Source organism: Bombus pascuorum, chromosome 7 (assembly GCF_905332965.1).
Source record: "Bombus pascuorum chromosome 7, iyBomPasc1.1, whole genome shotgun sequence".
NCBI lineage: Eukaryota > Metazoa > Arthropoda > Insecta > Hymenoptera > Apidae > Bombus > Bombus pascuorum.
In genome coordinates, this window is record NC_083494.1 from 122,328 (window position 1) to 150,159 (window position 27,832).

The window sequence follows — 27,832 nt, forward strand, 5'->3', positions numbered from 1 at the left end:
TCGATAATACGATAGGCAAAATACATAGAATACGTAATATCGAAAAATATATAAAATATCTAAAGTATAGTTCTAGATAGTACAAGTAAAGTATAGTAGGGCTCGCGTGTAACTCAGATTCAGTGACGAGCAATTATTTTATCCAGTTGAAGCTCTCTTTCCATTTGCCGCGTTCAACCGATGATCAGATTATACAGTCCTGTTGCGGAAGAGAAGAGAAATAGAAAATGAGAATAAGCGAAAGAGCAATCCTCCCGAGTATCAAAGCACGTGGTCGGTATTACGCTATGAATCATCGTTCTAGTGTACGAAGATGTTACATAGTATACATGGAGTCCTCCACGCAGGCGAAATGCGTCGTGTTTAAGTTAATGCAATCCCTGGAAAAAATCCCTTCGCTCGTACACACCACGCGACAGTCTCGTACATACAGCGTTTTTAAGCTCAACCCATTTTTCTTGGCGTTTAAGGTACGTGTATATAAAATTAATCAAGTTCAATATGTACCTATAAATCAAACCAAATTCAATATTCAAGGTGCACTTTTACTTTATTATGCTACTAATAAAGTGAAAACGATTCGTTTATTCTACAAGGTGTTGGAAAATGATTTATCACGTGTATCGTAACGTTATTCTATACACCTCTCGGTGAAGATTCCAATTTCGAATTTGCATTCTTTGCAATGTGTTGCATTTTTGCGGTCGAGTGCAGGAAAAATGGAAAAATAGCATCTACTGTCGCATGTTCGAGGTTACTATGTATGCTGCATCATAATTTCTCACTAACGATAAGTTTATGCTTGCAATAATTGTCTTGTATCTTCTATGTAAATTTTAAAATTCATTACGGAAATTTTACTATTACATATAATCACGGTAGTCGATTGTATTCTCACTTGATCATCTGTGGAGACTAAGAGACTAAGATTCAAAAAATTGCTTGTAGAAATTCGGGCTCTAGTATAGTATTCGCACTGGAAAATATTCGACTGGAATGACACTTTTTAATGATTCTCGAGATCACTAAAGTCGCAAGTGGTGTACAAAATCTCAGCCAACTTGTTGATGCGTGACTTCTTCATGGATTTTGACAATATCCTTTTTAAAATTTGGTGCTCTGAACCACCAAATGGTATGGACCGCTCTGCATGCATTTTTATCGTGAATATTGAATTAGCCCTGGGTTATTTTATATTTTCCGGCCTTGGTGAATCGGTCGGTTAGTTCGTGATCGTTGGTAAGTGATAAGCGGCAAAATTAACACTTGGAGCACTGTTAGCGCGACATCGCTTGCTTGTCTACCTCACATGTATGATGACGATTATACGCGGATTTCTACAATCAAAACCTTCGTCGATCAAATGTTTATAATACTGAATTTTCAAAACCGTTAATTTCCATGGAAAATGGGAAACATTTGTAGTGCGGATATCTTATCGAAAGTTCAGCTAAGCTCGTGGATTGTAAGCTCAAAAAAGAAGGTTCGAAAGATAACGCAATCGGGATCTCGGTGAATGCAACCGAAAGCCTTCGTAAATGAATAGAGAATAGAGAGATTTGCATATAAGGTCTTTAACGATTATGGCCGTTTCATGATCCTGTTTCTGATTGCCATCCAGTTAGTCGGTGTCGTGCTTCTTGCATTACTTCAGAGACAAAAAGAACGAATTCTAGGACACTTCCCTTTCTCCTGCCACAATATCAAAGGATATTTTAAGAACAGTAAGGAAATGTTCTCCTTACGTAACGCCACAAATGAGATACATACAGCCGGTTACAAAAATCTCGCGATGAAGTCACATTGCTTCTTAAATGTAAAGCGTTATAATAAAAACCTTAGAGCTCTACTAGAACTATTTAAACAATTCTTTTTTTTCTTTATTTAACATCAAGGTTTGGATCATTAGCGACGTGTACCGACGATTAGTGACAGTTAAATAGAATAGTAAAGGCGTTTATTGCTCTGGGTAAATTCGAGAAGATTTTCAACATTCTTTGTATCGTGGAAGAATTCCTTCGGTGATTTGAGAAGGTTGGCCTGATTTCGTGAGGTTTCAGTTTCTTTACAAAAAATCAATATATATTCAAGAGGACATTGGCACATGCTGCAGTAAGGTGGGCGGTATTCTCCATAGAAGGAATTCGTGAGAAAGTCTCGTGTGGCCAATCCGAGTCCTGTATAAAATGACTTGGCTCCTTCTATCGAAGGATCTTCGCACCGCGTCATGGAAGCAGTTCCATGAATTTTGTTGATACGTTAAGACACATATCGTTAAAACGTTCTGTACGATCTATTCGCTTTCATTTTTATCAGGCAAATCGATAACGATATGCAAATTTTAGCTCGACGATATACAGAAGAGAAGCTGAGGACATTTTATCCTGCCGGCGCAATGTACTGTTTACAACACTGTTTGCAATGTATTAAGTCATTAAGTGAATGAGCTAGGAAATTACCATAATGACAGCCACTTTCGAGATAACTATTACCAACGGAATACGTGTGCGGATTACGAAACTGAAAATTCATACATTCGTGATAATTTTCGTGACTCAGTTCGCATTAAAAATATTAATATCGTACAATGGTTACAAATAATATTCGCACATACCTTTGCTTCTAACGAGGTATCTTTTAAACAGATTCTATATATTTAATTTTCATAGTATCGAATTAGCGTAGTCCCGTGAAACTATTAAACGAGGCAAAATTTAATACATTTCGACCTAATAATTATATAATATACAGGATGTGACAGAACATGTGGCACCTGAGCTGATTGTATATCTAACAACAATGAGAAAAGATTCATATAGGCATACCGTGTATCTGTATTCGTGTATAAGACACGAGGAATTTTCTTTTTTGATTTTCTCTTATCTAATCACCTTTAGAGAAGTTGCGTTTCACCACCTTGCGTTTCAAGGCAACTTTGAACGATTACTGGTATTTCCCGAATTTGTTGAAAACCTCGTTCTATTCTGATCCCTGATGTTTCAACATTTTCAATAAAGTTTGCTCTGTTGCTGTGCAAAATTCGTTAGATCTCATAAAGGAAGACAGACAGAGGATATGTTTACAGGAACGTTTTTCATTGTTTTTAGATATACAATCAGGTCAGGAAACGAGTTCCATATGTTCTATTACACTCCGTATAATAAGTACAATGGTGTTTAATACGTTTTATCTAGACATTGTATAGCAAGTCATTGTATATTAATACACTGCTGACGAGAAACGTGAGAATCGACGATTTTCATTTCGTAAACATTGACATATTTTCCAAAAATACGCGGGAACTACGGCAAAATTTATTTCACGGTATACCGCCAACAATGGGTTAAAAATATACGTAGAACGATTCACCGAAATGAAGATGTTACGTGGCAAAAGGCAAGAATAGGATTTCTTCACAGTTATGGAAATTCTTCTTCTTTTGCTAGGCACGTAACGTAAACAGTTTAAGTAAGAAGGCAACGTTCCCGGGAAGGTGCGTCCACAGAAGTCGGATGGCACAAGAGCGATGCATCCTATATCGTCAAAGATAAATTTTTTCAACGATTAGAGACGTATTTTGATGAAAACCATATTGCGTAGGCTAGCAAGAGACTTGTTCGAGGAAACACAAAAGAGAGAAACGTTTGAGATACACTTAAACCAATTTCAAAGTGTACGACGAACTCGACACGTTCAGATGTCCGAAACAGTTGAAGAGTGAAAATAAAAAAGGCTGTAGGTGCCATTTGGAAGACAATAATTTTTTTTCCTTGAAAATGTTACTTGTACGATGACCAATATCAGTTAATGCGGAGGGACAATTTTAATTTTAATATAAATATCATTTCTGGACGTTGAAAACGAAACAATTTAACCAGAAAGAGATAGAATCTTCCCTGATATATATTTAACAATTTTTTATTTATATTACTTTCCCTTTTTTGTATATTTATTTTCTTATACAGAATATATAATATATTGTACATATATGTGAGTATAACTGTTCGATGTATTGTTTTGTTTTAGTGTATGGAAAATTGCTTGGCATCCAATTACACAAAACCTGGTCACTGTCCTGATAAAGCATCCATGTCACCCTTTGAAGCTGTTTGTTTGATAACTTGCGTCGATGACTCTCGTTGCCCAGATTTAGCAAAATGCTGCAGACATGATTGCGGTGTCACATGCATGCATCCCGTCGGTTTACACAATGTAACTGGTACGCATTAGATTTTATTTGTCATTTATAATTAAGCTTTCTTTACACGAACGTAATTTCTCTAATTTACAATATAAAACAATTAATTGTATGAGAGGTAGTGCGCGTGTATTAGTGTGATTGTATCTGCGGCTGATGCGCTTGTAACACTGATTTTCCATGCTTTACGAATAACCAATTAAAACGTGCGATTAAATTATTTATATTTATTCGATGTATAAACAGTTTACATGATTTTTTCAGTGTATCAAAGATACTGATACCCACTATTGTATCAATAAATAAACTACTGTTTACATAATACACACAGTGAAAACTCTTCCTGATAATAACTTCTCGATAAACGGGAAGTCCCGACTGAAACCTTCTCAACAAATACTTAAGCTGACTACAACGGTATATCAAAAAATTATTGGAAATCGGAGGTGGCTGTCTTTTTATGAATGTTCACCAAAGAGGGGAATAAATGCGCTGGTGACTACAAAAATGGTGTAATCCTAAAGCTTAAAAGTGTTGAATTTTTAATTTACTTTATGTTACGTCAATCCACATTACAATAATAAGCAAGAATTTTTGCATAAAAGATATTCGACTTAACGCGCCAACTTCTTAGTCCAACCAACGCAAATATAGATCAAATGTTTTTTTAATTCACACTTTATAGAAATATCCGAAACTTACTCCGTCTGGCCGGATTAAGACGCTTGAGGATTTTCGTTTACGAGCTTTCGAAGAAAGGAGACCAAAATTGGCATGCCCGTGTCTACAAATATAATTAACTCGATGTTTCCGAAGGGTTAAAACGATTAATAGATCGTGGATTTTTGATAGATCTAATTCATCTATTTGATAATACAATTGAAAAAATACGACCTGGGTAGAAAATTGTTTTATCTACACAGTATTATAGAAAGCACTATGCTTTGGATATTTCACATATCTGCTTGCTCACGTTACGTTTTTGCATTCTGTGAAATTTTACACTTTTAAATTTCCTACAAATGCATAAAAAACCGCAGTCTAGAAATTAGCTGAGCGTAACTCTGCGCTTTATCGAAAGCCAAAACCACCACTTTGCCTAATTATAGTCCGAAGCTTCAGACACATCCCGGTACAAAGGACCACTTTCTCTTCACGAAGGTGTACCGTACAATAGAGGTGCATGGGAAAGCGTACGTGATACCATAGAGGCACGCTAATTACAAATTCACTGCATTCAATGAAAACCAATCGACGAGCAGAATTTTTTTTTTTTTTTTTTTTTTTGTTTAAGACACACAAGCTTTTTGCAACAACAGTTTATAAGAGCTTGCGACAGTTAATAATAACTACAGTTTAGAACAGTATATTACAAGGTATTTCGACAGCAGTTGACCCAATTAAGTCATTCGATACAGGCCTTCCTGCAAGACTAAATGTTATGCGGCATTCCCTCGTTGAAACACAGTTACTGTCATTAATATTCGGACACAGCACTATCTCTGTATTTGTTGTTTCGTGTAAGAAGAGATGATGTAAATATCGTGTTGCTTATCCTGCGAGAATTTCAACCGTTTATCGTAGCTTGAAATTGCAAACGGTGCTCGAAACTTTTCAGTGGGAGTTGTACGTATTTACGCACAAACCAAGATAAAATTCACATTTTTGCATTTCTCTTTTTCTTTTCTTTTTTTCAGATTTACCCTTGATACCCAGGAATGTCCAAATCAGGCAACAAAAGAACAACTTGGTTTCTTTGACTTGGTATAATTCTAAGGCACAGCGTATCGATGAATCTAGCGGAATGAAAGGTGTGAGGTATTTGGTGGAGGAACGACATTTACTTGGACCAAGATACCTGGAATCTAGATCAAGTCCATGGATTGTTCGTCACGTTTCATCCAAGTCACACGCAACGATTCGAGAACGATTGAAGACAGGACACTGGTATCAATTTCGTGTAGCAGCCATCAATGCAAATGGCTCCCGAGGATACTCGGAGCCTTCCAAACCTTTCAAAACAAAAGGTAAGCGCTACATTATTCACGTTCTTCTCTGTTACGGTGTTTTTCTAATAATTAACCTGCATCAACGAAGAATTCTGGCGTACGATTTTCGCGATAAAAAGCTAGATACATTATTTTACGTAGAAACTGAATTCCGAATAGCGTGCGATAAACGATTGCCAAATATCTGGAACAGGACACTTCCGTGCGAAAAACGCCACTATCCATGTTACAATTGGTTCGACTTAGCTTTAGAAGGGAATGGCCTGAAAACCACTTAATTAATATCGCAGAATCTTTGCAAACGAATTAGTTCTAACCATCCAGCGATTGCTGGAACTTGGGGGAACTCGCGATTGTTCCGCGAGAATCCGAACGATACGCGCAAGTTAGAGAACAAAAAGAATTCATCAAAGGTTTCTCTGCGTTACTCTTATTGCGTCCAAAGAACAACGCAAGTACGCACTTAACGTGCTTATTCCAGTTTTGAAGCGAGCAGCACGTTGTCCTGATTTAAAATCAGGTCTCTGCAAACTTGTTTCCAGGTGGAAATAGTGCGTGAAACGAACTATTACGTGGTATCTCAATTACCAAACTCAATTACTAGCTATCTATAAACACTTATCGTGACAAGGAATCAATTTAACAAGCAGTCAAGTTTAGTTACGGAAAATTTGTCTTTAGTTTCCTGTAACCACTTTATGTCATTTCCTTTTTTCGTCGTTCATTCTGAAAAATATCCTGCTTTTGTTATACGTTGCAAAAGACATGGAAATCACGCAGGGAAAAAAAATCAAAGTGCACACAGCGAACGTTGTTATTCTTCCCACTGAATTTGATGCAACAACTTCTGTGTCACGACTCGAGATATGATGAAAGATTATCGCGAATGAGTATTGTACGTGTACTTGGTTTTTGCCGATCGTTTCTGTTATTTAATGGTTAACAGAAGCGAGAAACTGTTCGCGGTAATCCAATTTGTGAGTACCAGTTATCATGAAATCGAAATTAAACGAATCATTGTAGTTATTGCAGAAATGTAATACATTTTTAATTTCCATCTTTATTTTTATGGCCATATTAATTGTTTTATCGCATAAAATGTAATCATATTCTTCAAACGTTGACGTTACATTGTAATTAAATAAATACTTTATTTACGATGCTATATTTAATTATATTGTAGAGATTAATTAACGATTAAGATATGTTACGTTGCATAACGTTATAATATTAAATTTTAATCAGGCCTTGATTTAAGAAACAATAAGCATACGGAATATGCTTGATTTAGGATCTAGAAAAACAGTGAGAAATTAGTTAAGTAGAGAGTAGTTAATTAAATTATCTATAATTATATATAGATGTCCTGTCTAAAAGTTAGGGCCGGATTAAAAGAGGACTAGAGGAGGGGAGCTATAGCCATGAGCCTAGTCATTCAAGAATCTCCACCATTCTCGAACCATCGAAAAGATTTTCCTAAATACGAATACAAATTTAAAAACGAGTAACTAATTTTTAAATATAATTTATTGGAAACTAAATTTTATTTAATGTCTCCCCTCGTCTTTCTACGAAAGGGCCCAACGCTGGGTCCATAGTCCCAGGCCACCAAAAGTTTCAATCCGGCATTGCCTAAAGCAAATCGATCGAATTACGCTACTATACGTTAAAAATAAAAATACAATAACAAAAGAAATTCTATATAAAACATTTGGCAATTGGTCAATTGACTCGATTTACTTCTGGAGGTATTGTATGTAACAGGTAGCATAATTATCAAGTAAAAGTAATTACTATTATTAAGACAGTACAAACACTTACCGACATGAATGACGACAAAGTTAAATCAATGTGTCGAGAGTTGGATAATTTGCACTCTAGTTTGTTGGCAGAAATTATCATAAGAACTGCACGTTGCAGTGGTACGTCGTGCAAATACCACTTTTCATATATTACATCGTCGGCTACAGCGTTGCTCTAAGAATTTCGAATGGATATTAATACGTTGTACAATCGTATATGTATATATAACGTATTTGTACGTGTAAATATATTAATCTTATTACATAAACTATATTAGGTGTACAAATGAATAATTCGATAATGTCGATTTTTTCACAGATTCGAGATTTATCTTTAAAAAGAGTGAAACAAATTTTTTACTAAAAATAAGTCGTCCAGCTATTTTTATTTTTATATATTTCATCAAATGGTTGAAAGTGACTACGTCGACCGAAACAGGTGTTGGTTTGATGGAGCGATGTCAGCTGAATGTACCAGATATTGCGTAATTTCCCATCTGAGACTCGTTGCGATGTCTTTTGCATCAAAAGCAACCTAAGGTCTGGCGCTATCACGCAGCAATCCTCCGCAGGACACCCACCTCTCTTCTCTCTGGATCTTTCCCACTTCGTGTAGGTGATTCGATCCGCTGTATTATCTTTTAGCTACTCCGCAAACTGCTTTTGCGTTTCTACTCTCGTTCGAACTCTCGGTCGGTAGTTGCTTTTAAAATCGTCGTGATCGCACTTTCGCGAGCTTTCAGAGCGTTGCTTGTCGATCGAACAAAAGTCGCCGCTTTTCAAACCGTTTAAACCAAAACGTACACTCATCGTACGATACAATACCTTCGCCGAGAAAGTTACAAATCAATTCGCATCAATTTCCTTGTGGAAATTCATGAAAAATACAGCGACAAATATGCACTTTTTTCCGTTGTTTCTTCTACTATTATTGATATTTACGAATTGACTATTTTTTTTTTTTTTTTTTTTTTAGGATTATATTGAAACTGCGCTAAATGTCGTTTTCAATAGTAAGATGTTAACAATACGTAGCCACGAAAGGGCGGAGGAACCGTTTCATTTTACTGTCAATCTTTTTACGTTTAAACAAAATTTGGATTATTCATTTGTATACCTGATATTATTAGAATTCATGGATGTATATAAATTTAATATCTATATGTGTGTATATAGCCTTTCTTGTTTGTTTATCGCATTGCTATCACTAAAATATATATCTTATTAACCAAGAGAGATTAACTAGCGAAAAACAATATCACGTTCTTATCGATATCAAACTACTAGTTGCTTGTCGTATAATTCGATGTACTATAAGTAGTTATACTATTTAAAAAATCTTACCGCGTCGAGTAGCTCTTGGATACAATAGCACAATATATAAAATTGTATCAGCGCACCAATTGTATACAACATAACTAAACATTTTTCGGAAAACACATTAGTACTCTGAAAATATAAATAGTTGTTCTCTGTACAAGATAAGCAGTAACAGAAGAAACGGAATTTACTAGGAAACAAAATTCTGTATTAAGAAGTTGGAACTTAAAATATACCATTACGAACATAAAACTTAGAAAGCAGAACCGGAAAACGTTGTTTATGTAATGAACTCCGACGTTTAGAAAAAGCAATTTCTTCAAGGTAACAGCAATCCTACAATAATTACGAAATTTTATTACGACAATAAATGATAAGCGATATTACCACATCTACAAAGTCATCAAAATTGGAAAATTTCACAAAATTTCATGTATATTATATGAATTCTGTATATTTTTCAAATTATCCATTTTTCATATTGTTGTGTAAATTTGTGTACGTTGTTGTTGAGGTAAGAGAAATGTTTCAATGTTTCTTCGAAATACATTATTCAAGACAAATTAATGTATCTTTTTCTTGTTGGTACATTTGTAATTGTAAAAAATTATGTATGTTTAAAATTTTCATAAAAAATCTTCCGAGACATTCGATGTATGTGAAAAGAGGAATATTTTCGTGAATATTTGTTGCTAAAGTAAAATTAAAATGTATAGGAAACGCGATTGTCAGATTGCCATCAAATCTTGTAAGCATATCGCTTAAGTCTTAATCATGGATCATCATACCACTTCAAATCGATCATATTTTCATCTCGAATTATACATATATTACGCCTATATAAAATCAAAGGATATTTAATGTGTCTTTTCTCTAATTAAAAAATGTTCAAAGAGCTTTCTTTTAATTAGGCGTCGCTAAACGCTAACTCGAAACGCAATGTATCTTCGATAATGAATTGAACACTGCAATTGAAAATGCAATTTTTCATCGAACACTGACAATATTGTATCGACGATGTACGATATGTTGATCGTCTAGAGAGATTTTTGATCGTAACACGATGTTGAGAACTGCGAAATATAAACGATATATTGACGATAGATATTGAACGCCGTGAACGCTGTGAACGCTCCACTAATCGTAAAGACCAACATGCAAGAGACAATCAATTTTTACAGTAATGAGTTATCAGAATGTGCGTTTATTTGTTTGTGTGAGAAACGTAAAGAAAAAACTAATACCGTGCATGTAATGTAAAATAGTACTGTAAGAAAACGAAACTGTACGACTTCTAACGTGCTAATAACGTTGTACGATTTGCGGCCAACTACTGGCGCCGCTCAGGAATTGTCGTATACATGTAGCGTGCAGGTAGTTGTTACAAAGCAGTACGCTTTTTACACGATAAAATTTCTTTTTTTCGCCTCCTTTACGTTTTAACGCGACGCTATCGTGTAGGTATTCGTGAAACAAACTTATCGTGCAATAAAAATACTTTTGCGCTTATGCCTCTACGAGCTAATACATATACTTTCATTTATATATATCATGAATATTTATACCGATCACGTTCTTATACTTACTCAACTACAGTTTCGTAATGGCGGGTCAACAGTCTCATTTCCTGGATCGTCCTTTTGTTCCTAAACGAGACATTCTGCCGGGTAATATCGTTGTACGAACCGTTTAAAGTTTCGGCTTTCTGTTCGAATATCGTCGCAAATTTCATTCGAAGATACTTGTATTGAACCGTCGTTAACAAAATAATGTGCATTGTGTAGATATCTAAACTAATCTTTCTGATTAGCGTGAATGTACCACCGGCGACCTGGAAGATGACACCGCCAACGAAAACGCTGAGTGGGAAAGGTTCTTTGGATAGAATGGATGGCACTCGATAATCCGAATAATGGAACTCGTTCTTCCGAAAAACTTCGATAAGCGGCAATAATATCCAAAGAGCGAGCGAACCAACACTAGCAACCGTATAAATTTTCAGCGGCTTCTCCATTGGTTCCAGTGCGCTAACTATCATATTCTGAAGTATTTTATTGCCTTCGATGAGATGGTTTAATTTTCCAATTAATCCACGTAGTACGTTCTTACGATTATGCATATAAATCATTAGCACGAGCGCTTCTATCGCGATCACAAGGTTTACCGTTCCATCCTTCAATGCTTTTTCCCTCGATGCAGTCAAAATTCCGACAACACAAGCCACAAAATATGTCAATTCTATTAACCAAACGATGATCGAGTAGATTTTGAAAAAGATGGGTAATTTCGTTTCTTTGTTCGACATCGGTAAAAAATTCGCCGAAAGCGTACTTAAAAAAATGTTAAAAGGATTCAAGTCTCGAAAATCCATTCCGCTGGCTAACTAATTCTGTTCGACAGTAAGAACAAGAATATATGATACGTAATCAATTTTTAATTATAAATAGGTTCTCTGAGCTGTGTTCTCCTGTATATCTCGCTTCATCTTATCATTGGACAGCCATAATAACGATAGAAGTTATTGAAACGAATTTTTCTTCGTAAATTTCTTTCCATAAATTTTCTGTTCCTTTTATTTATGGAAGATTTCTTTACGTTTAATTCGTATAATATACAATAATACAAATACGAAACTGTCCTGGATAAATTAATACGTTGCAGCTATGTAAAGTATAATACAGATGTTCCATTTGTCACGTGGAACGAATTGAAAGTCGGCTGCAACGATAATATGTAGTTGATCGAATATCTAATTTTTTAATAACTTCTTCACTATTAATCTACTATCTGATATTATTATTGATATATTATCGCTTAAAACAATGTTTTAATAGTCAACGTTATGCTTTTCGTCGATGGAGAGGCTCGCGAATGTTCTATCGGTCTGAAATATTTGATAATACCGCACCTTGTCATTCCATCGTTGATCTGCTTATCCATTTATCATTTTTACCAGTAGCGCCATACATTGGCCTGCATAATATATCACGTGCAATTTAAACTTCTTTCGGTTGAATCGTCGATCGTTCGTCATGTAATTACAACTTTGTAGGTCTCTCTTTAATTATCTTTGTATGACAGAAGATAGCCTTGTATATTTTATTATGCATAAACGTAGCGTATATTTATCACCGAGACATCGGGAACGTCGCACGGGTACTTTCCTTTGTTGTAGAAATTTATGTATAAATTAACAATATCATAAATTAACAATTACGACGAAAACATTCAATTAGTTTTCACGAAGTTTTGCGACAGAAATTAGAGGGGAAGAGAGAAGCAAAGTTTTCTTTGCGGCTGTCATATTATAAATTTAAAGGGTAATTTATTACTTTTAGACCCACGGAATCCAAAAGAACCACAAAACTTGACTCTATCCGATGCGCGACTGGTAGATGGAAAACTGCGTATTGCCCTAAGATGGAGTAAACCAGCTTCAGATGTGCCGATAACATTTTACAAAGTGTTTTGGAGCCGCCTTGTTCACGGACCGACTAATGATTCCATTCTCGTTTATCATAGAACAGTTCTGAAAGTAAGTTCTACTTAATTACAATACAGAAGTATTTAATTATCATTACACGCTCTATTTTCACCATTCTTTTAACATATCCACCTTTTTCGTGTAAATTATGTGAAATATTAAAGCGATAAGAAACTTCACTTTACACTAAATTTTCTAATTCTTCCACAAATATACATTGGTTTAGAAGTAACTACAAATATCACAAGTTACATTCTAGTTTTTACTCTGAACTCGTTATTTATACCTATCTTTATATCTATTGCTAGACAGCAAACTTTTACACGTATGCTTAGTCTCTATTCAGTTCGCAGAAATGTGAGTCCCTATAAATATATATATATATATATATATATATATATATATATATATATATATATAACTTATTTCTAGTTATCCACTTTCAATCTAAAACCTATTATTATATCTAAAACAATTCTTTCATAAATATACGTTGGTTTAGAAATAACTACAGGATGGTTGATGCGCAATATGCAGGGCGTATAACAGGGTGTGTGCTTCATAATATGTGGGACCGAATCGAAGAGTAGACAGAAGGTGCAAAAAACAATGACAAATGTTCGTGACATCCTAACTTGGGCCCCGCGTATTATGATACACCCTATATATTTTCACTATGATTTGTTAACGAAAGTGATTTTCTTTTCCTTGCATTTTTAGGACAAAACGTGTTACGAACTGAAAAACTTGGAACTGAGGTGTCAGTACTTCCTCCAAGTGCAAGCTGTTGCACTGTACGGTGGCCGGCGATTGTTGTCGCGAAAAGCCTCGAAAGTTTTCAATAGCACCGATTACATGGCATACGGTAAGATGAAATTCCAGCCTGCTCTTCTTCCATCTGCTACTGGTATTTTTGTCGAGCCTAATAATTGGCATAACAAACGAAGAAGTGCCCTTTCATTGAAGCCGATTTGGGGAGGCGATCTCGCAGATGCGAGCGATACCACGGCGATCTTCATCTACGGCGAATGACTTGTCACTGCGGCGAGGTCAAGGTACGTTTGGTTTGGCCGATGAACCACGATGTAAAGGCGTACAACGTCTCCTGGAGAGAGGCATCCTGCTCAGCTTCGCAGGAAAAACCCATATCCCGTCGGAAGAAAACCTGGTGGAAACTTGTTCAGGTATTATATATATATATATATATATATATATATATACACCTCTGTTCATAAGTATTAGTATTAACACTTGCTAGGTCTCTTCACGGAACGTGATAACTGACCTAGATTATTTGGAAAATAATTAATCCGTTAGAATTTTGTATTCGTGCAAGATGGCGATCCATATCGTGAAATCTATTTAGAAAAATTATAGGAAAAAATAACGGATTAACGAGTATGCTTCTCATAAGTATCTGGACTCTTTTGTCTCGATTTGTAGTAACAGTATGTGTATTTTAGGCCAATTGGTAATTACAGGCAATACTTACTACGATACTTTTTCATGGAATCTTTTTCATGGAATATAAATCTTTCGATATTACATGTTATAAAGCATAGCAATAATTTATTTCAGTATTTACTGCATGTACTAATATACATACTTGAGTATGCATTTATATGCATATACATATGTAAGTTAATGTTGTAATGTAGTAAGTTATTCGTGAGACGTTATAAGAACACAATAAATTAGTAATTATATTCGCATATTCGTGTTCACAATTATTTGATAGAGTTTCATTCAGAAAATTTTTAATCAATTAAAAAAACAAATTTGAATCTGGCTCACGGAATCAATTATGAAATAGGATAAAAGTCCAGTGACACAAATACCAAAATTCATTAACCACGAAGCCAGAGAAATGCCCATAACCGAGAAAAAGATTTAATTGTACTTTTTATAATCGATGAAATGTTTATTATCGAATAGAATATAAGAATAGTAATAGTAACAAGGTTACAGGCGAAATAATTACAATTCTTGATATGTTCTTAAAAATATCTTCGGTGCATCTTATTTTTCATAAGTGTCCTAATACTTGTGAATAAGAGTATATATATATTTACATATATTTATACTTAAATGTTGTGCGTTACTTTTTCATTTATCTGTTTTTTTTTTTTTTTTTTTAATTATTTCTTTATTCTTTTATTTAATGTTCATAAATGCTGTATCTACTATACAGATACTACCGATGATCGTATATACTATATAAATCGGATGCAACTTACGTTGTTTCAAACTTTATTGCTTTCAGACACCGCATCTTGAAATAAAACATCTTCAAAGTGAATGCACATACAACGTGAACGTACGAAATGTATTCAACAATATAAATAATGATGACAATGGTGCCAGTATAGAATTTCTCACCACTGGTTGTTCGAAGGAGTCGGAAGAACAAAAAGACGGCAAGCTCTTACATAATAAAATAATCCAGTGCAAAAGCAAGTCGTCAAAGAGAAAACGACATTACGATACTTATCTTTAGCAAAATAGTTCCTTGCCATAAGTAAATATATATGATCACTATTTTTCGAAATTACATATTCAAGTATACAAATAAACTTAATTAGTTTCTTAAATGCTTATACTATGTACTCTTAATTAACCATAAAGAGGATAACAAACAAAATTTTAATTTTATAATCTTTATATTATCCGAAAGAAGTATATGTTATAAAATAATTGTGACAGAATATTATCATTAATGGTGAAAGATTAGCCGGTTATCTATATTATTAATATGTCTAAATGCTACTCTAGCTGGTTTTTCGTTAAACGTAAAATCATTTACAAAGATATACATTATGTACACATGTCGTTTATCACGTCACAAATTATATATACAACCGGTTGTATTGTTCATTCTCATATGCTCTACACATATAATGGCTTGCTTCACCGACGCGTATATTTCATTTATTGTTATATGTCGCTGAATCTTACTCGTGTACACGTTGTGTTTACACATACATGTATGTACAATGACTCACGAAAGTATTCGAACACTTACGATATAACTTTGTTACGAATATATTACGTGCATTATACGAAACATTTTGAAATTTCAGCACTATAATGAGACGCAACAGTCGCGATTATAATGATAAAATATGAAAGCATTCCGGAAATCCATATAAAAGTTACCGTACATTTAGGATTAAATCAGACGGACCACTTTAGAACCAAATCTTGTGTTACTTGTGAACAGTCATGAATCATTATGGAAACGCATAATAGTACTCGTACGAACCAGTTTCCTTATTTGTTTTTCTACCTCTTAATTCATCTTCCTCCTCCTTCGCTTCATCCGAACTCTCCTCTCCCCTATCTTGCCCCCTCTCATTATTGCTATGTGCGAAGGATGAAGTGCAATCAGCGCCCGAAGTGGGTCCCACATGTTCTCTTACGCTCTGTATTCGTCGAAAGTTTTTCTAGAGGTGTTTGCTTTCACGAGCTACTGTAACTGCATTTATCTCTCTTACAATTATAATCCTTCGATATATCATAACCATGAAAAATATTATCCCATTATTATGCACGGTACAATTGAGATTTCTCGAATCGCTGAATGTCTGTCAACGGTATATCGATCGCGTTTTATGCGATCAGATAATTCTAAATTCACAGGTGAAGTTAATTGGAATTATTTGAAATATAACAATTTGGTTAGCAAGAGACTAAAGCACACGTTCAGTAAATTGCTCAAATTGGTTGTCGCGGAAGAATATCCGTCCAAATGATGATAAACTGTCCTGTCTCCGACACTCTGCGTTGGTCTGTGATTGAAGATCAGTGTACCGTTGTTTGTTCCAACGTTTCTAAAGATGTTCAACTGCAAACGAAGGATATAAAGTAAAGACTCTACAGGATGTTGCATTTTAATATATACCTATTTGCGAATCGCTCGCATATTTTGTCCTGGGTGTCGCGATAAATTCAAATATACTACGTCATAGTGTTTAATTCTTGTAAAATATTATATCGTATTTGTGCAATTTTTTCTGGCAGTGTTACCTGTGTGTCGTTTACGTTTTCTAAACTTTGTCAGATCATGAAATCTATCTTGTTTTAATGGTTCTAAAAAATTTAACAACGCGGCTCACCGATCATCACCGTGCCAGTCAACGTGTTAAACGTTCATCGTTAGATATATATAAATAGATGATGAGAAATCGAGAAATAAATTTACCTGCTGCTCTGATAACGTAAGTTTTTCGGCAAGGATATACCACATGACAATTTCCTGGCATCCAGGAGTAGTTAACGATCCGTCATAATGGTAATACGTCGTATGATCTTTTGGTAAAAAGCGGTAAGGAATAATCTTTGTTCCCATCAAGGCAGTAGTTTTTCCCACTGCGTTAGATACTAATTCCACTGCTTCCAAAATTGGCATTATATCCAAATTGTCATCGCTATTTAACTGAAATGATATTTCACATACATACATGTTATATAAATATCTACACGTCGCATCGATACAATTAATACATACATCTACAATAATAATTGTTTTATAAAGATATCGATTGCTCGAGTATTAATTAAAAATTTTCTTCGAATAGATAGAGCTCGTGTAAACGAAGTTCTGTCGTAACTGCAATATATTTGTCGGGCATGTAGCGTAAGATTATCAATTAAATCATCGAATGGAATGTCCTGTTTTTACACCCGGAAACTTACTATACATACTGTATTAACAAAAATTAAAAATAGATATAAATTACAAATTACTCGGAAAACGAGTTGGGCAGATTATAATGCATATTATTCAGATTTACATTCGCAGTGTGAGAAGATAGGATTCTTTCGAGATATCAGATCTGATCACGAAGACTGATGTCAGCGGTGTGATGTGTTACGAATCATGATGGAGAACAGACACAACGATCAGCGCCGATGCTTCGAGTTTCGTTTGTTATGTCCAGAACATCGCGTTACGTCTATTAACTCGAATTTTAATTTAATATCGGAAAGAGCATAGACATCTCAAACGATAAATAGAACTTTCACGACGTTGAGTTTCATGACGTGGAACCTAACAGAAAATTCCATCCACTAATACATAAATGGACATTTTATACCTATCACCCCAGGTTCACCTATTATACATGACAGGATGTCTCGTCTGACTTTCGTCTCGATAGCAAATACCATGTCATGAATCTCATCATCGCACAACGGATTAAGAAACACATTCTTACATTTGCCCGCAGACGTTGCCTCTTATTTTCCAATGGAGAACAAAACACCTGCCCGCGGACGTGCATTTTATAGGGTGTTTCGCAACTCTGTCAACGATTGTCTGTTAATGTGGACGTGATTTTTATCCAAAAACTATGGACTGGAGTTTTGTTTTCCGTCGTCTGCGAATTTTCCACGAAAGACAAATGTCGATCGGCTGCAACGCGTGTCTGCGAACGATTGTCTATCGGCGTGGACTTAGCTTAATCCATACTGCGAAATTTCTGTGTTCGTACACGAAAGCTTCACCTGCCACTCCACCCTCGTTCGTCAGTCGATTAAGCCAGTCGACTAAATTTGCATTTACACGAGGCGACTTGCTGAAATTTCTCACCAATCGACCCGTCTGTAGCTACCCTACCAGTAACAGAGTCGGGAGAGGAAGCGGGACTCAAACGGAACCGAACGGTGTAATCATCTCCCGTGGTCAATTCTAGACAGCGGCAAAGCAAGCTGAGAGTTGCACAATTGAAAAATGGCATCACTGATGTATGTATCATTCACGATAAAATATCTCGTGTGAAACTTTCCTTGTTTTCCTACCGCGGACCAAGATGAGCGTAAGCTATGACGATGCACGATCTTTTCAGAAGTCTAGCCGATCGATTTCACTTTTTATCAATTTCCCAATTTCATTACGTAAATGAACGATCAATGTTCGATTGTCGAAAAACAAATCCCTTACTTGAACGAATTTATTTATTAGGAGAAAATGGCATAGATAATTGCAAGATAAATTTAGAAAATAGCGTTTGCAACATTATCACGTTTCTCCGCTTTACGATTTACGGTGATGATAAAAATATTAATGACTCGAACTTTGTACTACAATTTCGTGAATGACGTTACCATTAAATGTTTATTTTATATCGTCGAAGAATATTTCTTCGTAATCTCATTTTATATTAGTCTTATCGAGTCTATACTATATTGTCCGTTAATAAAAACATGAAACCAATTGCTAGTGTTTTGACACAAAAAAATAATCATATTGAACATACGAGAACGTTAAAAAAGATTTTCGACGAAAGAATTATGCAATTTATGATTATCACGATCACCATATTTAACGGAGCCTACATTTTTCAGATCGATTTACACCTATAAATTACGCTAAATGTCAAATACGCTAAATGTATAGCGAAGATAAGAGGATGTTACTAACTAAGAATAAAAGGAGCAATCGGTGTATGGATGATAGAAGATGTCAGCATTCGATCAACGATAAGAAATTGAAAATTGTCAAAATGGTCAACGCATGAAATTTTTGTAAACCTGTTGCTAATAATTTTGTAGTCGTGAGAAACATTCAAGAGAACCACGTCTAAATCAACGTAGTACAAATTGCACTTGTACAATGTTAATCTCCACTTGCAGTTGGTAGGCTATGAATTTAGTTGAGATGATCAATGGATTGCATCAATGAACCAGATGACCCATCTGGTAAATGTTAACTGCAGATGCGAAAATTGCTCGTTTTGAGATAGAACGCAACACATTACTGCCGCATATGCATCGTTAATACTCTACGAAACATTGACCAGAGGGTGTCAGTTATGCATTGAAGATAATGAGAACTATTTTAAGTTAGTTGCGAAATATACAAATAAAATTCAATAGTACCTATCAGATTAAGTATACGATATAACGTTTGAGTTTAGATACAAATATTTATCGATATACCGTGAAACAGTTTAAAAAGATATTATCTCGAAAATTAAATTCAAAGATTATATGATTTAAATGATATATTTGTATAACTCGTTAAACCTATTTATATATCCCCTATAAACGAGTATATTACGTCACAGAAGACATTAGATCATTCGATAATAACTAATTCTTTTAACGTGTCTTACCTTTCTTCCATTCTAAACTCTCCTTTTCTTGACAGTGCTTCAATTAAGCTCGATGAATTTGAAAATACTCTACGATACACTCAACGATTAAAATATTAGCAGATCGTGAAAATGTTTCTACGATTACTCCTTAGAAGTTAATGTATGACTTTTTGCCATTATCCAGCGACAGAAACCAACAACAGGTTGATCGAAAGTAAACGTCTCGAGCATTATAGCGGGGATTCTACGCTTTTGGAGTTGGTTGAATCGAGTTTCACGATGATTCCTTTCAGACATCTTGTACGGGTGACGGGTAGAGAACAAGGAATGGGACAAAAACGGCCCTGATCTCTCGATCAAGACTAACTTTGCGACAAACTTTTTTGCAAATATACTTATTAGTGAGAATGTAGAAAAATATTAAAATTGCTGAAATCAACGTACCTCGAATAAGGTAGCAACTACGGCAATGCCATTTTTATGTTGTGATGCCATATTCGCGTTGCCATATTGTTCGTCATAATGAACAAAATGTAATTCTAATGCGTCACGGATGCCATTTATGGTGTGTTCGGCGGGCCAGTGGAAGTGTAATTGCTCCAAAATATATATGGATGGAAGATTTGCTCCTTCGAGATGAATTGGTGCACCGTACAATCGAACTTGTACTATAACAAAAGTTAAATAGAAAATAAAGTACTTTGAAACGCAATTACTATTAATCGATACATAATACTTGTATATACAACATGATCATATAATTTCCAATAACAGATACGGAGAACCTAATATTTCGTTGATTGAGAAAGTTTTTCTTAATCAATTTCAATACTGTTATTCGGTATACATTAATTTTGGTGAAATTGCAAACAAATAAAACATTTTGTAGAAGTTTCACAAGTGTTGGCATACTAATAATTTTTGTTAAGAATGAATAATATTTACGAAAGACTGGATAATTCTTATTGATTGTACTAATTTAGAAGAATTTAGATGTGGTATTTCATTATGTATGCACAACATGCGTGTCTATCTGTCATTGCATATAATAAAATGAAATCGAACGAATCGAGTATGAAACGTATAAATTGCATTTTCGTGATTAAGAAATTACGTATAACTTTTAAACTAATTATGGCACATTGGGATTTATGTCTCAAGTACCGATGAGAGAAGATAGCATATATTTATTAATTAAAATTATACGTTCAAGTCGACAACATAACATGTTGAAACTTTTCAAGTTGAAAATTGGGATTTATAAATAACAAATGATTATTTACTAACATAAACGTTACAATTAAATAAATCTTACTTATTTACATTACGATGTAAAACGATTAAAAAGTTAAGCTATATATAGCAGGTTCGGTGTATAGTTAATTTGTATATGTATAATATATGCCAGTTTTAGAAAACACACGGACCTGTACGACTTCAGAACACGCGCACGTATAACTGAAAGTACGCTTCTGCGTAGTTCGGATAATAGAAACGCGCTTACGAACTCGTACAACTGACTCTAAACAAACCCTGGTTCGTATAAACGAAGGGCGGATAAGCTCCGCTATAACGATAAAATCGATAAACTAAGCTTACTGAGATCAACGGCAAAATATTCGCTGATTCTCGTGACAGTTTCTCCTTGGTCAAAAAGATCTCGGTTGATGTTCCTCGACCCAACATTTTTGGACATATCCATTTTATTCTCAATACCTATGATATTCCTACACATTCCGACACGTATCTCTTCGCTTATGCCGATGACACTCGTGCTTCTCTCACGCTATCCTCTGCACGAACGTTTTGGTAGCAGCTGCGCTTCCGCGACGTAGAACCATCTCGATCTCATTTCCGAAAGACCATCGATAACCGAATAAATATGAACTCGCTAAGATTCCAACACACCGTATTCTCCACTAACGCACGCCATTTCAATCGCACAGTTATCACCTTTCAGAACTCTCCAATTTCCACTTCAGACAATATTAAATATCTCGGGTGTTTATATCGACACGCGGCTAACTTGAAAAGCCCATATCACGTTTCCTCGCAACAGATTGCATACGGTTAACAGGCAGCTCTGGTGGCTAATGGCACGACACTCTAAATTAAACCAAGCGCTTAAGATTCTTATATGTAAAGCCACCATTAAGCCCACTTAAACTTATGCGTGCCCCATTTGGGGCTCTGTCTCGGAAACCAACATTGATCAAATAGCCTCAGCTGAAATCCTCGTACTTCGATAGCTAACGAATAGCTTATAACTGGTACAGTCATACGAAATACGAGCATACTTATTCAGACAGGTATAAGATACTATACTGGATCTGCCAGTTGAACGCTTCATACGATTTCTAAACCACCTAAATCCTGACACGATTCGGACTGTCTCGCGTATATCCAACAGATATCCAAGACTCAAACCTAATCATCCGTTAGACGTAATAGACAGAGAAACTCGTTTTAACCCTTCTTGCCACTCGCTTACGTAACCTTCGTATTGACTGCAACGACACAACCCGTGATAGATTGTCAATGTAAAAGTTCAAGCAGCAACTCACAACAATAACTGACACTCTGACTTGTCTATAAAAGGGGAAACTCTGACAAGAGGGATACCGTCTCATTACTTGGCTCGCTTTCGTTGCTCTCCCTAGTAGCGCTTTGGCCAATTCTTTTATTTTATTTCTTATAACTCAGGAAGGAACTCTTAGATACAATTTCATCGTCTCTCCTCCTATTTTGCCTTGTACAGTCAAGCCTCGAAATTTCTCTCCTTAATTATTCAACATTTAAATGTAACGTAAAAACGGTTCGCTTACTTCTTTTCTTTACCTACCGGAATGGCCATTGTTCGTGATTTTGCCGTTGAATCCAGTATTGTATCTTATGAATTTAAGTGGACCAAGATCAGTTTTAACGATATCTTCGGTGGCAATATTTATCGGCGATTGCCTCTTTCCAGTCGTGCACAGGCCTGGCCAATGTTCCGGGCCTAAACAGAGGAAAACATAATAACATGAAGCCTTTGTCAGAAACAATAACATACCAGTAATATTTATTACAATAGGCAATCACAGAATAAACATTACTTCAATCTGATAGAATGTTATTTGTATATATGTATGTATCTAGCTAGGTGCAATATTTATCTAGTATGACCATCGAGTTGCTTTAAAACCGAAAAGCTTTGATCCAATTAATCCATTGTTTATCCCGATTACATTATCTTTATATGTACAGTGTACAGATTGCAAGAAGAGGACAATTGACGAGATGGGTACAATGACACAGAAAATATAAATGTTATGTTCTCTGATTTACCGATGCTTTCTTATCTGCAAATAATTTTATCTATTGAACAGAATGGTCCAGTAATTCTGCATACATATACAGGATGTATCACTTTAATCGATCACAACACTCGAACACAAATATTTCATAAACTACATTATACGAAAAAGGGTTTCAAATAAAACTTGTGTTTCAAAGGGGACGTCTTACGAGGATCACCAGATTTGTTTAGCTGGAGGTGTTTTCAGGATCTCAAGGTAACCTTTGTTTTTTAAACGGAACTATACGTGTTTTCACGTGGTGAAAGTTGAATCGAATCGAGTTGAATGGTAACATCATTCGAAGCAGCTGTAAATTTTTTATAAAAAGGAAAAGATATTAAGATATCAGTTTAAAAGACATTTCAGTCTTAATTTCATCATATAAAGATAAAAGCACAGTGTTATCTCTTCTTATCTTTAATACGATAAATTTTACGAGATTAAATATCTTTTAAATTCATCAATTTTCGACCCAAGAACCTTCATATTCTTTTGCAGAAAATGAAACGATGCATCGAACGATATATAGAAAAATGTATAGTTCTACTGAAAATAACAAAGGTCGTCTAGAGATCTCGAATGCCGTCATAAGATGTTGCCCTTTAAACGAAATAAGTTTTATTCCAAACACTTTTTCGAATAACGTACAGTATAGGACATATCTGCGTGGGTCGATTGAAACTAAACACCCCGTATAAATTCTAATGATATCAACGAATAAAGTACGATTAATTTGTTTATGATTAAAAATAATTACCATGATCGCCCGAATATGACCAATCATCAGACGCAGTTACTTCGTATAAACCTGAAACAAGAGAAACATTTCAGTTAAAGATTTGAGTACAGTGCAATCTCCTCTACGCGAAACTCTAAAAAGAACATCTTCGTTATGACTCAAGTAGACGAACCGACGGTTAATCAAATAAAATATTATAACATTTAACATATAATTAACAAATAACATTTGTGTGTGTTAATTTGTATACATTTCGAATAAAAAATGCTAACACATACATAGACAATCATGCAAAAATTTGGTTGCTAACTTCGGTTTAGGTTCGGTAGATTTCGATATTCGATATTTGATATTCGATGTTTATATCGATTATAGATTCGATAGACTAATATTGTAATTCTGCAAACACTATTTTATTTCTATCAAAATTGATTAAATCGCTGAAACATAACGTCTTCCTGTGTGTTGTACAATAAAATAGGAAAATAATCTTGAATGGAACGCTTGTTTTTGCGATGTTCTATACAGTGCGAACCGTATACGATTACAATTATAGGATTTCATCGATACGTAAATGAAAGTCCGGAAACCAACGATTGAGAACATGAGGCGAATTATTACATCCTACTGTACATCGAACTATACGAAGAAGGGTAGTCAGCGCATTACAATTATCACACGAGACATGTTACACTAACCTAACACTAACATTTCATTGACACGATGACTAAAATTTCTCTTTTGATAAACAATATTGTATGTATGTGTATACTGACTCATGAAACTATCTATTAGATTTATTAATACAACGAACAGCTAACTGTTTACGTACTTGAAGTAATCGGACAGTAAGCTGCATTCGTATCTTTAAATGATTACGGAAATACCAAAGTTTCAGGTAATACTGCGATCGATGTAAACCGATTATAATATAGATTATAAATTACAACGAAGGAAGTAGTAATAAGTTGTAGGAAACGTTTTGTAACTAGCTATAATTTATGTTCTATAAGGAAGAATGTCTCTTGCAACATGCAGATAAAACTGCACACGTACGAATCACTATGCGAAACACTGCTTAATAAGAATAGTTAATAAATTCAAGCGAAATGAGGATGTTTTTGCAAATTTATATTTTTATGTATAATATTTTTTCACATACTGTAAATATCTGTTTTGCCCACTAAATATTATAACAGATATTGTACTTTGTATATTTCACATGTTTCTGCATATTACGTGCATTCCATGCATTTCGGTATTTTTCCTATAAACGCAGAAAAATCTGTTATCTACGTATAAGTTAATGTGTATGGATCATTATCATAGTCATTGCTATACATTACCATTTTGTTAGTAAATAAATAATCCAAAGGTACACAGGTTTTAATAGAGATTCTCAAGAATAAAAGCACATAACTTCTGTTTTTCAGGTATATACACAATCCTGCTGATATGTCTCCTGTGAAATATGTTGGTCTATCCGCGTTGAGAGTTCATCACCCAATAAATTCGATAAGTAATGCGTGCGGCAGGAAATAAAATTAACCTCATTGACCGTTGACTAAACAGGACATCGGAGAAATAAATGTGGTTTCCCATTAATGAGATATCAGGGTGGAAAACAGAAACGAAAATTCTGAGAAAACTCGAACGATGGTTCGGTACGTCCTAAATTGACACTCAATCGACCCTCAAAGGAATGTCGCTGCTTTTAAATTGGCGCTTTTACATACGGCTGATGAAGAATTCAAATGAATTCTAATGAGTATAACGTAAGCTTCCGGTTATTAAAGTTCCGTTGCACTGTTTTTATCAATTTTTGCTGATTGCTGTCTCTAGTCTCTTTTATAAATCGCAAACACATAATAGCGCCGACACAATCACACTTTAAGCTTACACGATGACATTTTTACTTATTTGCCAGGCATAAATGTTTCATTGGATTATCGTTCTTCGTCGACTACTTAACTATGTTAATACAATGCTTGACAAATATTATCTTCACGTTATTATACAAACTATTCTTTTATTCGATTCGATTTCACCCATGAACGACTTGATGAATAAAATAGATTTTCTCCCTTTTATAAAAAGCTCGTGCACCTTAACTATTTTTGACATTTCTTGTTTTGTTCCTATATACGATAAATTTGTAATTTAAATCACGATTAAAGCAGATTTTATATTATAACATTTTATATTAAATTTTTATATTGTAAAAATATAATGTCAAAACGAAATACGCTGCAGAAAATTAGAGGTACTTTCCTCTAATGTGAAACGAAGCTTTGTTTTAGTTAGAATTAATTCTTCTCTTACCTATGATAGTTGTAAAAATTATGTACAAGTTCTTCATCGCAAAAATGATATTTAGAACTGTCAGAAGTTGCGATTACTCGATGACACGAACGTAACAGCGATGAGCCTACAACTGATGTACACGACGTTAATCTAGCTAGATAGCCCCGAGATTACACGAGGCCCTACTACCTATATGACATTTACTTTCTGCATTGCACTAAGCATTGTGATTGCCCTGTGTGCGCACGCTAATTAACCCCTATTTGCATAAAAAATAACTGGCAACCAATTAAAAATTTTACTACAAGCTGCTTGTCACTTTTCTCCTTCCATAAATTATACACATAATAAGTGGCACTTGTTTAAAATTATTCAAATTGAAGACAATTAAATGTAAGGATTAAAATATCATTAACACTCGTGGATTTCGAGAAATAAAACGCATGAACTGTAACGATGCTTCTTGTACTTTGTTATTTCGTATTTGCAATCATATTTTACTTTTCAATTGGAAGCAATCACGAAAGAACTTTATTTAAATTCCTGTGATTGGGAGAATGCTTTGGTACGGTGGAACACGAGCAACTTGGAGCCGCTTATTTTCAAAGTGGTGTAAGCCCAGTTTCCCTTGAAATATCCAAGTGTTTGACTTTCCATCGATTGAAGAATCCTGATAAGGTCTACTTAATTTGTTCGCGCCTCTGTCTGTTTAAGTAGATGTAAGTTCATTATACAAATGGCTTTTTTGAGAATTAATTAGACCAATATCATTTTTCAGGGTCGTAAATTGACGTACACCACCTTCAAAATTCATTAATTTGTGAAACTGTGAATTGTACGATTCGTTAAAATTTTAATTATTTGGAATTTATGTTTAATGCTTTGATCCACTTTTCTTTATAAATCTCTATACGTCACTTAAATATAAATAGAATAAAACTAAATGAATAAAAATTACTATAATATTATTATATTGGTTGGCGGTAAGCGTACGTGTATCACTATCTGATTCTAATGTTAGTGCAAGGTTATCTATCGAGGAATTGAATCTACCGAGGATTCAAGATATCAACAATATGTAATACTTTCTTCGATCTTAAATTTACACTTTGATACGATCCGATATAAATGCAAAACTACTGCTTATTCAATAATACTCTAAATATAATAATAACTATACTTAATTATAACTATTTAATTTAATTATAATAATAACGATTTAATAAATATAACAATAATTTGCGAGTATATTGCGATTCGTTATCGCATTTAATTAAGCAACTTGTTCTTATGTGTTCACATCTGTTTCAGAGGAAATGCAAACAGAAACCTTGACAAAATTACTGGATGTTCTATATATATATTTCCTATCCTTTGTAGAGAATGATTTTCATTTCATTAATAATAAATTAAAAATTAAAAATTAAAACTGAGTCCCTTCATGAATAATACTCAAATAACAATATAACTGCAGTTACCTTGTTGTTATAATCGTACTTCGTTAAAACTGGTATCAATTTACCTGAACGATGGAGAAATGC

The 27,832-nt window shown here is 34.6% G+C and overlaps 4 protein-coding genes across 5 annotated transcripts in view; 1 reads left to right on the forward strand and 3 right to left on the reverse strand.

Annotated features, from left to right (window-relative positions):
* Positions 1 to 26,067, forward strand: part of LOC132908992 (anosmin-1) — a 35,051-nt gene extending 8,984 nt beyond the window's left edge. Inside the window, exons 3-8 of one of the 2 annotated variants that reach the window (XM_060963542.1) lie at positions 4,027 to 4,219; positions 5,896 to 6,225; positions 12,668 to 12,864; positions 13,534 to 13,678; positions 13,780 to 13,997; positions 25,421 to 26,067. In XM_060963542.1, the coding sequence (XP_060819525.1) occupies positions 4,027 to 4,219; positions 5,896 to 6,225; positions 12,668 to 12,864; positions 13,534 to 13,678; positions 13,780 to 13,997; positions 25,421 to 25,441 (1,104 nt within the window). In that variant the 3' untranslated portion in view covers positions 25,442 to 26,067. Of the gene's footprint in view, positions 1 to 4,026; positions 4,220 to 5,895; positions 6,226 to 12,667; positions 12,865 to 13,533; positions 13,679 to 13,779; positions 13,998 to 15,076; positions 16,068 to 25,420 lie in introns of those variants that run through there. The other variant, XM_060963541.1, reaches the window with a different exon arrangement.
* Positions 7,079 to 11,700, reverse strand: LOC132909043 (uncharacterized). The gene is made up of 5 exons (XM_060963638.1): positions 10,916 to 11,700; positions 9,566 to 9,665; positions 9,354 to 9,458; positions 8,029 to 8,184; positions 7,079 to 7,501 (listed from the first exon to the last, which is right to left on the reverse strand). The coding sequence occupies exons 1-5, from the start codon at positions 11,698 to 11,700 to the stop codon at positions 7,445 to 7,447; spliced, it is 1,203 nt and encodes a 400-aa protein (XP_060819621.1). The 3' UTR covers positions 7,079 to 7,444.
* The window catches only part of LOC132909032 (uncharacterized), a 30,814-nt gene continuing 16,999 nt past the window's right edge, over positions 14,018 to 27,832 (reverse strand). Inside the window, exon 3 of the mRNA XM_060963627.1 lies at positions 14,018 to 14,036. Within this exon, the coding sequence (XP_060819610.1) occupies position 14,036 (1 nt within the window). The 3' untranslated portion in view covers positions 14,018 to 14,035. The remainder of the gene's footprint in view (positions 14,037 to 27,832) is intronic.
* On the reverse strand, positions 15,590 to 26,459 carry LOC132909020 (carbonic anhydrase 6). Its single transcript, XM_060963606.1, has 6 exons — positions 26,310 to 26,459; positions 24,006 to 24,056; positions 22,753 to 22,908; positions 20,355 to 20,578; positions 17,015 to 17,248; positions 15,590 to 16,657 (listed from the first exon to the last, which is right to left on the reverse strand). The coding sequence occupies exons 1-6, from the start codon at positions 26,344 to 26,346 to the stop codon at positions 16,469 to 16,471; spliced, it is 891 nt and encodes a 296-aa protein (XP_060819589.1). The 5' UTR covers positions 26,347 to 26,459; the 3' UTR covers positions 15,590 to 16,468.

What these genes read in the sequence shown, in the direction of transcription:
- LOC132909043 (XM_060963638.1), bottom strand. Translation starts at nt 11,700, where the DNA reads ATGGATTTTCGAGACTTGAATCCTTTTAACATTTTTTTAAGTACGCTT. An exon ending in CATTACGAAACTGTAGTTGA is followed by an intron (nt 9,666 to 10,915) that starts GTAAGTATAAGA and finishes TAATTATTGTAG; the next exon opens with GATTGCTGTTACCTTGAAGA. An exon ending in TAAGTTTTATGTTCGTAATG is followed by an intron (nt 9,459 to 9,565) that starts GTATATTTTAAG and finishes TTATATTTTCAG; the next exon opens with AGTACTAATGTGTTTTCCGA.
- LOC132909020 (XM_060963606.1), bottom strand. Translation starts at nt 26,346, where the DNA reads ATGAAGAACTTGTACATAATTTTTACAACTATCATAG. An exon ending in CACGAACAATGGCCATTCCG is followed by an intron (nt 20,579 to 22,752) that starts GTAGGTAAAGAA and finishes CTTTTGTTATAG; the next exon opens with TACAAGTTCGATTGTACGGT. An exon ending in TTACGTTATCAGAGCAGCAG is followed by an intron (nt 16,658 to 17,014) that starts GTAAATTTATTT and finishes CTTCGTTTGCAG; the next exon opens with TTGAACATCTTTAGAAACGT.